The 15,375-nt window shown below is 42.4% G+C and overlaps 1 protein-coding gene across 3 annotated transcripts in view; it reads left to right on the forward strand.

Moving 5' to 3' along the window:
• The window catches only part of ern2 (endoplasmic reticulum to nucleus signaling 2), an 82,147-nt gene that overhangs the window by 49,669 nt on the left and 17,103 nt on the right, over positions 1-15,375 (forward strand). For all 3 annotated transcript variants that reach the window (XM_078558453.1, XM_078558452.1, XM_078558454.1), the window contains exons 15-21: positions 2,984-3,173; positions 5,958-6,057; positions 7,001-7,200; positions 7,752-7,899; positions 12,432-12,559; positions 14,963-15,086; positions 15,180-15,247. In XM_078558453.1, coding sequence (XP_078414579.1) covers positions 2,984-3,173; positions 5,958-6,057; positions 7,001-7,200; positions 7,752-7,899; positions 12,432-12,559; positions 14,963-15,086; positions 15,180-15,247 — 958 coding nt within the window. The remainder of the gene's footprint in view (positions 1-2,983; positions 3,174-5,957; positions 6,058-7,000; positions 7,201-7,751; positions 7,900-12,431; positions 12,560-14,962; positions 15,087-15,179; positions 15,248-15,375) is intronic.

Here is a 15,375-nt window from a genome sequence, read left to right on the forward strand (position 1 = left end):
TGCACCTCCTCACAGGCAGTTCCAAAAAATGACATTAGTGAATGCTTGCTTGGAAGGGAACATAATACAGGAGGAAGCCATTCAGACCCTTGAGCCTCTTTTGCCGTTAAATTAGATCATGACTGATCTATATCTTAACTCCATCTAAACACCTTAGTTCCGTAACCCTTAATATCCTTGCCTAACAAAAATATATTAATCTCAGTTTAGAAATTTTCAATTGAATCTCCAGCCTCAATGGCTTTTTGCCGAAGAGAATTTCAGATTTCCACTACCCTTTATGTGAAGAAGGACTTCCTGATATCAATGTATGGGATGTAGACTCTTTATCAGAGGTGTAACACAGGGTCTCAGATTGAAATATTTACCTGTCTTTTTGAACTCTCAGACTTGCTGTTATTCCAAACACTGTGTCTCCTGCCAATGCGATATGGCTGTCTGCACATGCGCACTGGTCCACGCAAACGTCACTCTGCTGTGCCCAAAAGATGGGTTTTGTGGGCAGGAGATGTATGCAGGTCTTAATGTCTTAAGTTTTTAAATATTTTATAACTACAGATGAATGGCAGAAAAATTATTAAATAATTACATTTCCACCAATGTTCAAACAGCATGACAGGACCAGCTCCCCCTCCTAATATTTTAATTATATTGAATAATTGTCAAACAGCCATCATTAACGATTAGCAAAAGAGACAAGAAAAATATTGCTGATGTTGCAACTCAGAAACAGAAAACTCTGGAGGCATTCAGCGCAGAATGCTGCCTGAATGTCTCCAAGACTTTCTGTTAGTTTGCTGCTTTAAGCTATCCACTTTGGGTGGAATTTTATGGCCCCTCCCACCGGCAGGATCTTCCATTCCTGCCCAAGCCAATGGAGTTTTGAACAGCTCGCCACATTTTACAGCCCCGCCCCACTGCGACGGGGCCCTAAAATTTCACCCCTTACCTCTGCATTAAAATGGTGCAAAAGTTTTTTTTCTTTAACACTGAGTGAATTTCAATCTAGCAGTGTCAGATCTATGAAAGCCTGTTCTGCTGCCAGACTTATACAATATGCTCACGGCTGCACGAGTCTGTAAAACAGTAAATGTGGCAGAGAAACGGTAGAACTGCACATGCCCAATGTTGGCAGCAAATGCAGACATTTGTCAACACTTGTGTCTCCTGCCAATGCAAGATGGTCACCAATTTGCATCTGCACATACGCACAGGTCCGCTTATGCGCAGAAATCCAATAACATCACAGCTGGAGCCTGCAGCCTGGAACTCAGAGTGGCGGAACGGGGAGGGAATGATTTGCAGACGGAGAAATAAAATCATTTCCTCATGGGATATTACTGCAGTCATGTTGGTGAGTGTTTCTAAACTCTGTCTCATTATCCCAATAATGTTAGTGGTTTGTACATTGCTGAGAGTGTTAGATGAGGCAATATAGTCTAACACTCACCGCAACATACAATCCACTTACATTACTGGGATAGTAAGGTAGAGTTTAGAATCGCTCAGCAACATGACTACAGTAAAATATCCCACAAGGAAAAGATTTTAGTTTCCCGCCTGCAAATCCTTCCCTTCTCACCCCTCTAAAATTAGTTTCCAAAATCGCTCACTGTAAGCCCAGGTTAGAAATTCACAATATTCTGTCCTCCTGCTGCCAGGGCCAGTGATGACTGAGCATGTGCCCTGCTACAAATTGTCCCATATAGATATGGTGGCCATTAACCCGGGCCTATCATCAGCATACAACTGTGTGTGCACGATGTTGGCAGCAAATGCAGCCGTTTCTCAGTTGTACACTCACTGTGTCCCTTGCCAACAATGGAAAACAGATGCACAAATTTTAATTGCCACTCAGAATTTGAGGTTAGATAAAACATGATCTATATATTTAGTATTCTCATTGTATTTTTAAAAAATTGATGCAGGTTTTTTGTGTTCCTAACTTGGGCATATTGAATCATCCAGGTACAGAGCACCGAGAAAAACCGGATAAGGAGGATTACATACCCAGAAGGGAACCAGTCAATTTCCCAACCTATTTTCAATCTTTGTGGCTGTGTCCAGGTGTTTCAGTAGCTTCAGAAGCAGGAACATGAAAATCTGCTCTATTAGAGCAGTCTCCAGGCTCTATGTACATGCTGCTTGTTTGAAATGGGTGCATGCCATAGAAAATTTAAGCTAAAGGAAATTACCTAGGTGAAAATGAGTATTGTATTTTGTTCTGAATAATATAGCCCCTTCTGGTTCTAAAATCCTAAAAAAAATGGGAAACTAAATGGAGAGGATAAATATCACACTGACTTTGGGGGAATGAGTAGAGTTCTGATCTCTGTCGCTTACAATGATGTCACAGAGTGAAGCAGTACAACTGCCCATACACTTCATTCGCAGTAAATGCAGCCTATTCGAAAACATTTTCTATTTTTAAGTTTCTGATTTACAAGATTTTTTTTAACCCCTCAAGTTTACAGTAAGTATCTGTTCTACCCTTCATAAACTTGAGGCCATTCAAAACTACTGCCCACCTCCTAACTTGAATCAAGTCCCATTCACTTATCATCCTTGTGCTCGCTAATGTACATTGGTTCCTGGTCAAGCAACACCTTGATTTTAAAATTCTCAACCTTGTTTTCAAGTTCCTCCATGGCCTCATCCTTCCCTATCTCTGCAATCACCTCCAGCCCTACAATCAACCAAAATAACTGCACACCTCCAATTATGGCCTCTTGAACACTCCTAATTTTAATTGTCCACCACTGGTGGCTGTGTCTGAAGCTGCTGAGGCCTCTCTTCCTTTCTTCCCACCATTCAGATGCTCCTTAAAACTTAACTCTTTGACCAAGCTTTTGATCACCTGTCCTAGTATTTCCTTATGATATCAAATTTTGTTTGATCATGCTCCTCTGAAGTGCCTTGGAGTGCTTTATAAGTACAAGTTTTTGTTATTGTTGTGGTCACTGATGTCCTATTCATAACCCAGGGGCAGCTTTGATAACCGTAATGTTGCTGTGAAAAGGATCCTCCCCGAATGTTTCAATTTTGCTGACCGTGAAGTTCGGCTCCTTCGCGAATCTGATGAGCACCCCAATGTCATTCGCTATTTCTGTACTGAAAAGGACAAGCAGTTCTACTATATTGCAATCGAGCTGTGCACTGCCACACTGCAAGAGGTGAGTCAGGGGCTTTCCGTTTAATAATTTAGCGTTTCTTCGTACCCTCTAGCATAGGGCACAACCCCTACTAGTTTGAAGTTCCGGTGTCCTTAAAGACTTTGGCCAGGATTTTCCATTCACCAGGTGGGCTCGGTGGGAGGGGCAGGGGCCGTCGCGGAGCTGACCGCCACCCGCGATCGGCTCCGCACCGCGATTTCACATGGGCGTGGATCACGAGCGGTAGCATTGAGCACTACCTGTGTGGGCGGGGGGAGGAGGGAGAGTCGGGTCCAGCGCTCTTTCACTCATGCGCGTGAAAGAGCACTTCAGTCTCTCTGAGGCACGGAGTTGTCTCAGAGAGATTGAAGCGCTTTTGAAATAAATAAATAAATGGAATAAAAATTTAATGAAACGTGTCACATGAGATGGGACATGTTTTTATTTTTCAAAGAAAGTTTTTATTTAATTTGTAATAGCATTAGGAAATCTCATCCCACACTTGGATGAGGTTTCCTAAAAAACGTAAAGGCCGCTTGGCCTGTTTGCCTGCCCGCCAACTGTAAGGTTGGACGGGCAGCGTAAAATTCAGGTTAATTACCTGGTTAATGGCCTTAATAGGCCTATCAATTATCGACAGGTGCACAGCTGACTCTGGCGCGCACCCGCCAAACGAAATATCGTGCGACTTTGCGATGACGTCGGGACGCACACCCTTTGAAGGGTTAAACTGGCAGGGGAAGCTGCTTTGGAAAAAGGAAATTAGGGTTTAAAAGGGAATCTGGAGTTTCTTTTTTCACGCAAAGGGTAATACAGTTATGAAATATGTTACCATTGAAGAACATTGAAGTAGATGGGTATAATGGGTTGAACAGCCAGCTATGTATGTTTCTGATTAATTTACCTTAAGGAAAAGCTGTGTAAGTAGAATTATATACATACATATAAGTGCATATATTTTTTTCAATGAATACATACAGCTTTACCCTCTGCCTAGCCAATGTTCAGCCCAGGTCTCTCAGTCTGGGTCTCACTGCAGTACAGGAGTGTGGTGATGACAACTACTCTGTAACACTAGGACTTTTGTTGTCAAGCACTCGCTGCTATGGCTTTTAGAAGGCTGATTCAGTGTTGGATCTCCTTATCAATGGTGGCCTTCGAGAGAGATGATTGTTCACATATTCCAGAGTCTGCCCTTCAACATATAAGAACATAAGCACTAGGAGCAGGAGTAGGCAATTCAGCCCCTCGAGCCTGCCCCGCCATTCATTACAATCATGGCTGATCTCATTTCAGCCTCAACTCCAATTTCGCACCCTCTCCCCATGACCTTTCAACCCATTACTAATTATAAGAAGATGGGAGATGGGATATATGGGAGATGGAATATTTGGCTGACCAGGTATGGGTTGACATATGAGATTTATTTTGGTAACATTCAAGGGCAAGCTGAGTTTCTTGTATGCAGAATTGAAGAAATTGAGAGTGGCTTGCAAATCTGCTGCAGAGTGGGCATCAACACTGCAGTCATCCACAAACTGTCGATAGTGTATCTCTTTGGTGGTCAGTTTTGTTTTAGCATGGAGGTGACTGAGGTTAGAGTTTTCCATCTAGGTGGTATTTAATACTGACACCAGAGGTCTGTTGATCTTTGATGAAGTGAATAACCAGGTGAATCAATGTATCAGTATACAAGAGCGCTCGAGAAATTCCATCAGCAGTGCCTCTGCCGCATCTTCCGGGTTCAGTGGGAGGAACATTGAACAAATGCTAGTGTCCTTCTTGAAGTCAGCTCTACAAGTATTCAGGCAAAACTCCTGTAAGATCAACTTCGAAGGACTAGACACTGTCTAGATGGCTGAAAAGCATCTCCTCCGCTAAGCCGTTTTCTCAACTCTCTAATGGCCAATATTCCAGGGGAGGGCAAAGAAAATGCTTCAAAGACACTCTGAAGTCCCCCTTGAAGCGCAGCAGCATTGACATTAATGACTGGGAGGAGCTTGCTGCCAATTGTTCAAAATGACGAAAACTTGTCCATCAAGCTGCATCAGGCTTTGAGTCCCAACATCTTGATGAGGCAGAGTGACAGCAGCAAAGGAAAGAAAAAGAAACAAATCCTTCACTCCAGATTCTGCATTCTGCCCTATGTTCCCAATTACCTGTGGGTTGAGAAACAGCCACATGGAGATCCATGGCAGAAACTCAACACCCTGAGGAGACGTTATCCTCAAATCAAGAGACAATTGATGATGATGAACCTGTGCTGTACCTGTCTTGTGAATATCTGATGTGATATTGTAGATGCATCTGTACTTTTTGTCTGAGCGGTGCTGTACCTGTCCTGGAACTATTTGATAGGACAGTATAGAGGGAGTTTTGCTTTGTATCTATACTATGCTGTACATGTCCTGGGAGTATTTGATAAGACAGTGTAGAGGGATCTTCACTCTATATACCTGTGCTGTTCCTGCTTTGGGAATGATTGGTGATTTATTGTGGCAAAAACCTTTTTCTGTTTCTCACCTGTGCTGTTCTTGGACTAGGAGTTTCTGGTTCTAACACTGGGAGCCAATAGACCTTAGTGTACTATTCCACATAACTATCTTACCCTGGTGAGCAGTTATTCCTGATAGGGGTGATCTTTTTCCCCCCATTTTGTTAGGTTAGATGTGAAACATATTTTACGTCAATAATAAAAACAGAAATGCTGGAAACACTCAGCAGGTTTGGCAGCATTTGTGAAGAGAGAAACATAGTCAACATTTCAGTATATTGCTTTTATATTTTACTTCATTTTGTTTACAGTATGTGGAAGATTCCAAATTTGACCGCCTTAATCTGGATCCAGTAACCGCGCTTTTTCAGACCATGTCTGGCCTGGCTCACCTGCATTCCCTCAATATTGGTAAGACCCTCCTCACATTCAATGTAGAATTTAAAAATATTTTAGTTCATTTGGCCCATCAGGTTTACATGGTGTTCCTGCTTATGAGCCACTTCGTCTAACCCTGCTCTTTCTCTTGTTCCCCATATTCATTACTGCTCCACTGAACCTAATCCCACTGTTCCCCTCAATCCTCATACCCTTTACTATTCCACTCAAAGTAATCCTGCTGTCCACCCCCCCCCCCCATTCCCCATGATTTTTACCATTCCAGTTAGCCTAATCCCGCTCTTCCTCTTACTTTGCACGTCCTTTAATGCACCGCCCAATCTAATCCCGTTCTCCCCTTCCCTCCCAATAGTCTTTATTATTTCAGCTAGCCTAATCCCTGTTCTTCCCCTTGCTTCCTATACTCTTTTATATTGTACCCAGTCTAATCCCTACTTCCTGCTTGCTCCACATACCCTTTAAGTTTACACCCTGTGGAATTCCAATCTCTTGCTTGCTCCCCTTAAACTTCAATCTTCTTCCTCTTGAAGCAGCTATCTAAATCCCTTTTAAAAGAATTGATGAACTCTACTCACCAACATGGATCTGTCGGGCTGATTGGCCTGTTTCTAGGCTGTAAGTACTATGTAATACTTCAACAACAGTTTGTGGCAGAGAATTCCACATTCTAACCATCCCCTGTAACTTTTTCCAACCTCCCCTTCAATTCTTTTTGTGATTATCTTGAATATATGGCTCCCATTCCCACTCCCTAAATGTTTCTGCGTTACTACATCATTCACTTCTCAAAACCTGACCACAAAATTAATCACGTCTACCAACTTTTCCCCCATGACCATTCTGTATCTTGTTGTCAGTGAAGTACTTTGGAACCAGTTACTATATTAAAGTTGCAAACTGCTATTGTTGGCCAAATCTAATCCTCTCCTCTTTATTTCTGGAATTCTGGTTCTAGTCCATCGGGATTTGAAACCACGCAACATCCTCATTTCCCTGCCAAACTCTCATGGGAATGTGAGGGCATTGATCTCGGACTTTGGCCTGTGTAAGAAACTGTCTGCTGGGCATCACAGTTTCAGCCTGCGCTCTGGTATACCTGGAACAGAGGGCTGGATCGCACCAGAGGTCTTACGAGAGGAGCCTAAAGACAAACCTGTAAGTGTTGGCACAAAGGTAGTCTGTTTACCCTCAAAATTACATGGCTACAAAGGAAATCTGAAATAGCCTACAGGTCAGTCAGCGAAAGACATAAGACAAGTAGAGATCCTTCTCAATCAGAACCTTTCACAGCAGTGCTGACAGATAGCATCAATCCAAACAGTCAACTTGCCTTTTCTTTCTCAGAGGCTGCCAAACCTGCTTTGTATCTCCAGCATTTTCTGAATTGTGTGTCTTAACTTTTCAGCTGTATGCTCATTGAAGTGTGAGAATTTCATTCATGTGCCTTACACTTACAACTTCATTCCCATATATGGCCAGCCTTTCCATATTCAGAATGGCAGAGGTGGCAACTGCAAATTCTTTCCATTGAGTGTACGAGCTGTCACTGAGACTCAGGATAGGTAAGCAGGGCTCACATCAGAATTCAACAGAAGTGAGCAGGTTTGACAAAGAACGCAGGACACATGAGCAGAACTGACAACAGGATTTGGGACAGGTAAGCAAGACTGACATCTTTAAAAATATCACTTGTATTTTCTCAACAGACATATGCAATCGACATTTTCTCAGCAGGCTGTGTCTCCTACTACGTCATTTCTGAGGGAAAACATCCATTTGGTGATTCTTTGAGACGGCAAAGCAACATCTCTTTAGGGAAGTACACTTTACAGCATTTCGAGCAAGAGGTACATGGTAAGAATTTATCTTTTTTTGCTTATGATTATGATATGGATTTTGCAGCTCCCCAGCATCTTCAGCACTGGGAATGGCTAGTTGCTACTGCATAGCTAGTAATAAGCTGAGCTCAATTTTCTGAGCCTGTTAGTTTAAATAATTAGAGAGACTGCCAGGGCATAGCTTTGGCCTTGCACCAGCAGCTAGCCTCGTGTGAGATCTGTAAGTCTGGCCAATAGTTCAGATGTGATCATTAAAAATATTGTTCCAACCTTGTTCAAATAGATTTGAAACACTTGTCAACCTTTTGCAGCGCGGTGAGGGAAGGATTGAAATGATCAAGTTTCTTGAAAGGATCTGCTTGAGTAAATGTTTAATGTAGCAGTGAGCTTCATACCCATATGAATGCCCCTCTGATGCAAGTTGTCCGGAGGTCAGCTTCCTGAAGCCAGCAGAGCTCTGTGATAGCCTCTGTTGTGAAATGGAGATGCCAAAGACTAGTGCCCTCTGGCTTGGAGTCATGATGGTGCAAAAAGGGGGCCATTCGGTCCATCAAGGCCATGCCAGCCCTCTGTAGAACAATGCAATCATTCCCATTACTGCATTCTATCCCCATAGCTCTGCAAGTTTATTTTCCTCAATGCCTATCTCAATTCCTTTTGAAATCATTGATTGTCTCAGCTTTCACTGCTCTCGTAGGCAGTAGTGGGTTCCAGGTCACTACCACTTGCTGCTTAAAAAGGCTCTTCCTCACAATTCCCCATATCTTTTGTGCAAAATGTTAAACCTGTGTCCTCTAGTCCTCGTACCTTCAGCTAATGGGAACAGTTTTTTTGTGTCTACCTTATCTAACTAAACCTGTCATAATCTTGCACACCTCTATCAAATCTCCCCTCAACCTTCTTTGCTCACAAGAGAAGAACCCCAGTTTCACCACCCTAACCTTGTAGCTAAATTCCTTCATACCTGGAACCATTCTGGTAAATCTCTGCCATACCCTCTAAAGGACCCTCATAAAATGTGGTGACCAGAACTGTTTGCAACATTATAGTTGTGGCCTAACCAAAGCGATAACATCCATGCTTTTTACTGAATACCTCTATTTATGAAGCTCCAGATCCCATATGCTTTGCAAAATGCTCTCTCGATATGTCCTGCCATCTTCAAAGATGCAAATGAACCTCCACATCCTCTGTCCCTGAGCACTCTTTAGAATTGTGCCATTAATTCTATATTGCCTCTCCCTATCCCTTCTGCCAAAATGGATCATCTCACACTGCTTTGTATGAAATTCCACCTACAACTTGCCTGCCCATTCAGCTAGCTTATCTATGGGCTGAATTTTCCCCCCCGTCGGGGGGGTTGTGCGGGCGGGCGGGAGTGAGTGCGAACCTGATCGGCACCCCCGTTTGGGTCCACGCCGCCATTTTACGTGGAATTGGCCCGCCCAGTGTGACGCTCACCCAGAAACACTGAGCGCTCCCTGTGCGGGCAGTGGGGGGATTCCCTGAGTCGGGGCCCGCGCTTTTTCACGCGTGCGCGCATAAGAGCACAGAAATCTCCCAGAGGCACAGAGGTGACTCAGGGAGATCAGTTTAAGGTTTTAAAATTTAAATAAAGGGGAAAAAATCCTTTAGAAACATGTCTCCTCATGTGACCGTCACATGAGCTGACATGTCAATGAATCTTTTTAATAATTTTTATTGAGTTTTAAAACACTTCATGAAACCTCATCCCACCCGTGCATGAGGTTTCATGAAAAATGCAAAGGCCGCCTGGCCTATTCACCCGCCCGCCAGCCTTAAGGTTGGACGGGCAGCTCATTTAACTGTTTTAATTAGTTTTTAACAGGCCTTTGACAGTTTGGCAGCTGCGCAGCCGACTTGACTGCCCGCCAAACTGAAAATCTAAATGACACGCGGTGACGGCAGGATGATGTCACTGTGTCATTTTACACTTCGGCGAGTGGGCCGGCCGGAAAATTCTTCCCTATGTCCTGCTGCAGTCGATTGGTACCACTGGTACCCTTACTGTTTGTCACACCTCCAAGATCGGTACGATTGGCAAATATTGAAATTTTACTTTGTATTCCAATACCCAAGTCATTTATCAAAAAAAGCAGCCGTTCTAGCACTGACCCTTGGGGAACACCCACTGTCTAGCATCCTCCAGTCGAGAAAACAACCATTTATTGCAACTTGCCATTTTCTGTCCATAAGCCATTTTTTTAACCAAACTGACACTGACCCTCCTATTCCATGAAGCTCAATTTTGTTAACCAGCCTTTTATGTTATACTTTGTCAAACACTTTCTTAAAATACATATAGACAACATTCACTACAACCCCTTCATCAACCTCCTCTGTTACTTCATCAAAAAATTCAATTGGATTAGCCAGACATGATCTGTCTTTTACAACTCAAACTATTCCAAGCCCCTTTTAATTTTTCCATGGCTATTGTTTCTGAAAACTTACCCACCACAGAACTGACTGTCTTGTAATTACTAGAAATGTCCTTCCACCCTTCTAGGAAGTTTTGGAAGGTTATAAGCAACCACTTCTGCTATCTCCAAGCCCACTTCCCTTAGCAACCTGAGATGTGAGCCATCCAGACCAGGCGATTTATCCATTATAACCTTTCTAGTGCATCCTGCTTATCAATTTTCACCTCACGCTTCACTTCTACCATCTCTGCTTCTATCAATATTTTATTTGTATCCTCTTCCTTAGTAAACACCAATACAAAGTATTCTAGCCTTACCCTGTGCCTCTATGCATATATCACCTTTTCTGTCCCTATTTGACCCCACCCCACTTCTTAGTGCACGCTTACTTCTTACATGCTAACTGCCATACCATTCCTATATTCTCTCTTTGCCAGTCTTATTTTTCTCTTCCCTTTCCCTCTCAACTTATTGCATTTGGTCTGGTTTTCACTTGAGGAATTCATGACATGTGTCACACACCCTTGTTTTTGTTTCACTGTTTTCTCTATCTCCCTTGTCATTCAAGGAACACTGGCTTTGTTTCCCCTGCATTTCCCTCTTGCTGGAATGCACCTAGCCTGTATCTGAAACAGCTCTTCCAGCAATGACTCCTTCCTAGTTGACCAGGAACATACTGGTCGAGGAAGTTCTCCTGAGCACATTTCAGAATTTCCTCCCCCACTTTTTTTCTTTACTCTAACATTATCCCAATTTATATTTAGATAATTACAGTCCTTAATATCACCACTCTATAGTGTGGGTGCATTGTGATTTCCTTGCAGATTTACTCTTCTGTCTCCCTCTCTCACTATTTGGAGGCCTATAGAAGTCCCCCTTCTTGCTTCTCAACACTAACCAAATGGATTCTGTCCTTGCCCCCCTCAAGGATATCTTCTCTTTCCAACACTACAATGATTTCCTTAATCAATGCTGTCACCCCACTACCCTTTTTTCCTTCCCTATCTTTTCTGAACACTTTGCATCCGTGAATATTAAGCGCCCAGTCCTCACCATATTTAAGCCATGTTTCCGTTATCACCACTACATCATCTTCCCACATGGCTATTTGCGCTTGTCACTCAGCAAACTTATTCGCCCATTTCACATGTTTATGTAAATGCATTCTAAACATATGTATTCCTTATAGTCTTTCTTAATCAGCTATTAATATGGTACTACTTCCTTCTCTAGTACTATCCAACACTCTCATTCCTTTATGCACCTTATTCTTCTTTTTCACTTCTATATGCTAGTCCCACCAACATGCCAATTTAGTTTAAACATTCTCCAACCACACTAGTGAACCTCCCCACAAAGACATTGGTCCTAGTCGTGTTGAGGTAAACTGGCCCTTTTGGATAGGTACCTCCTGCCCCAGAACCGTTCCCAATGCCCCAAGAACCTGAAGCCCTTCCCTCTGTATCATGCCTCAAGCCACACATTGGTCCTCCTTATTTTCTTATTTCTACTATCACTGGCGCATGGCAATGGGAGTAATCCAGAGATTACCACCTTCAAGGTCCAACTTTTTAACTTCCTCCCGAGCTCCTGAAAGACTGACCTTAGGACCGCAACATCTACCCTCTTTTGTGTTGTGGGTTCACAGTATCTTTACAGTACAGAAGAAGGCTGTGTATCACATCTTCTGGCTCATTCCCTTCCCCTGCAGGATATTCTGCACCCTCCCCAACATGTCCTTTACCTTGCATCAAGGAGGCAACACGCCATGCAGGACCCACAATGATGGTTAAAGAATCATCATAAAGGAAGGTTAGAGAAGGAAGTAGTACCATATTAATAGCAGTATAAGAAGGAATGAATGTCTGGGTCAGTAAGTCCATTCGGTAAATAATGCACCTCAGTTGCTTGATCTTGGTTGTTTAAGTGATTGCCCTGGTGCAACTTTCCTCAGAATCAATCAAGATCTCTTGGTCTTCATTGCCGTTCAGTGGCTCTTGATGAAATACCTGTAAAGAGAGGATTGGACTTGATTGTGGTGCTCTCACAGTCCAATAGCTGATATAGCTTTAAAATTAATAAGTTACTCTGCCTTATTTTTTAGAGAATGTTGTGGGTAGACACTTGATTGAACAGATGATCAGGGAGGACCCACAACAGCGTCCCTCTGCTCAGTGTGTCCTGAAACATCCCTTCTTCTGGACTAAAGAAAAGCAGCTTCAATTCTTTCAGGTAACTTCCTCTCAGGGGAAAATCAAACAAGCCACTGAGACCCACATGAAGTAGGTGGAGTGTGACAGGGAAGAATATCTACCAAACTACTTTGGATGGATTGATTTTCCAAATGTTCCTTTGACACAGAGCCTTGCCCACCAGGATTACAGATCAAGAAATCCCAGGGTTGCCTGTCATGTTTTTCCATTCTTTTATATTAATGGTTGGGAAATCTAGAGAAGCATGCCCTTATATTCACGTTACACAGTCCCAGAGGGCTCGCCTCTTAGAACACGTTTGGAAAACCTGTCTTGCAGTAACTAAATCTTACAGAAGAAGGGGGTGGCACTTATATTGCCTGTCAATTACTCTGTTCCGGACTATTAAACCAATGACGAGAAACTATTTGTGTAAAACTCCCCTAATGGATAAGAACGTAGCAGTATCATAAATGTGCAGCATTGTCCTCAGTACACTATTACTAATCATTTATACCTGTGTCCCACTGAATTTAATTTACTGATTGAAAAATTACAAATTAATGATTGCACTGAAGCTACGTTCAGATGTAATGCCGCCCCAGATTGCGCAATATAATTCTCCCTGAACTAGAGCTAAAAATAAAACGTATGTTGGACTCTGAAATAAATTAACAGGTAAAAGTGCTGGATGTACACAGTAGATTAGCCAGCACATGAAGGAGCACAGAAATGATGATATTTTGATGGAGGGTCACACCCCACCCAAAGCATTAACTTATTCTCTTTCAGATGCTAACTGACATGCTATGCACCCCTGTTTCCTTTCTTCATTTTAGTGGGTGGAAATTTAATTGCATGACTACAGGATCCACAATAACATCGCTCGTAAAATCGCAATAACTGGCAAATGAAGTTCGACACACACAAATGTGAAGTAGTACATTTTGGTAGGAAGATTAGGAAGGTAACATTATTCAGAAGATGCAAGTCCATGTTGTGTAGAGAAATAAAGGGATCTTAGCATACAAATAGGTCAACCACTAAAAGTTATGCCACAGGTCAGCAAGGCCATAAAGAAAAGCAAACCAAACACTAGGCTTTATTTCTAGGGGGATAGAATTGAAAAGTAGGGAAGTTATACTAAACCTTATCAAACCTTGGTTAGACCATGCTTAGACTACTGTGTGTATTTCTCATCACCATATTATAAAAAGGATATAGTGGCACTGGAGAGGGTGCATAAGGAATTTACAAGGATGCAAGGATATATATATCAGGAAAGGATAGACAGGCTGGGTTCTTTTTCTCTTGAAAAAACGCTGAAGAGAGAACTAATCAAGGTCTTTAAAGTTATGAAAGATTTTGATAGAGTGGATGCAGAGAGAATGTTTCCTCTTGTGGGGAAGGGCATGGCTCGAGGCCATCAATATCAGATAGCCACCAAGAAACCCAATACAGAAGAAACTTCTTTACCCAGAGAGTGGAGAGAATGTGGATTTGATATCACAGGGAGTGGTTGAAGCAAATAGTATAGATGCATTTAAGGGGAAGCCAGATGAACACATGAAGGAGGAGGGAATAGTGATTATCATAGTAGATTTAGATGAGGAATGATGGGAGGAGGCTCGATTATAGCACAAATGCTGCATGGGTGGACTGAAGGATCTGTTTCTGTGCCGTATATCCTAATCTTATGAGAATTCTTAATAGTAGTGAATTATCAGCCCATCAGTATTATCAGTACTATCAGCATTTATCACCCACCCTAATCTCCTTGAGAAGGTGCTGGTGAGCCACCTTCTTTAGTACAACTGAGTAGCTTACCAAGGCGGTTAAAAGTATTTCTTTGGGTCTGGCATCACTTCTAGAGCAGACCAAGTAAGGATGACGGATTTCCTTCCCTAAAGGATCTTTGTGAACCAGATGGGTTTTTACAGGAATTTATTACAGAATTATTTAATTAATATTCCTCAGCTGCTGTGGTGCAATTTGAACTCATGTCTCAGGATCATTATTCCAGGCCTCTGGATTTCTAGTCTAGTAACATAAACACTATGCTACCATACCCCATAACATGGGTAGGATAGTGTAGTGGTTACGTAAATGGACTAGTAATCTATTAGTATAGTGGTTAATGCTAACTCAGCATGAACAAGGGATTGAACCTGGGGCTTTTTTGGTTTGTATGACTCAGCTGCTCTCTGGGCTATACCTTTTACCCATTAGATGTTCAGTACAGTCAAATGTTATGGTTTGTTGAAGCCTGATTATGTCCTATTCAGTTGGACTGACTGTGATTTTGTTTTCAAATTTTGAACCTGGAACCACTCAAGTTCCTAATAGGCATAGCCTGAAACTTACTGAAAGGTGTGGAAATATAACACTAGAAAGTTACTGTACTGAAATGCTACAATTCAAAGATTGCTTTGTGTTGTATTAGGATGTGAGTGACCGGATAGAAAAGGAGTCATTAGAAGGGCCAATTGTTGGTAGATTGGAGTGCAATGGGAGAATGGTGGTAAGAATAAACTGGAGGATGCACATCTCCGTCCCTCTGCAAACAGGTGAGGTTGCCCAGCATGGTGAGCAATGCTGTTTAACGGTGTTATAAATACAGGAAAGATCCGGTTTACAGTTTGATGTTTTTTCCCCCCAAGACTTGAGAAAGTTCCGGTCATACAAAGGGAATTCTGTGCGTGACCTTCTCCGAGCCATGAGAAATAAGGTAAGGAACAGGCTCGATGTTTGTTAGCCATAACAAAGACTTAAGACTCAAATAACACCCATAATGTAGCGAAACTTACCAAAGGATGTTCGAAGTCAGACAGAAAGTGAGGAGAAGAGTTAGGGATG

The sequence above is a fragment of the Cetorhinus maximus genome, chromosome 15, assembly GCF_964194155.1.
Source record: "Cetorhinus maximus chromosome 15, sCetMax3.hap1.1, whole genome shotgun sequence".
Taxonomy (NCBI): Eukaryota; Metazoa; Chordata; class Chondrichthyes; order Lamniformes; family Cetorhinidae; genus Cetorhinus; species Cetorhinus maximus.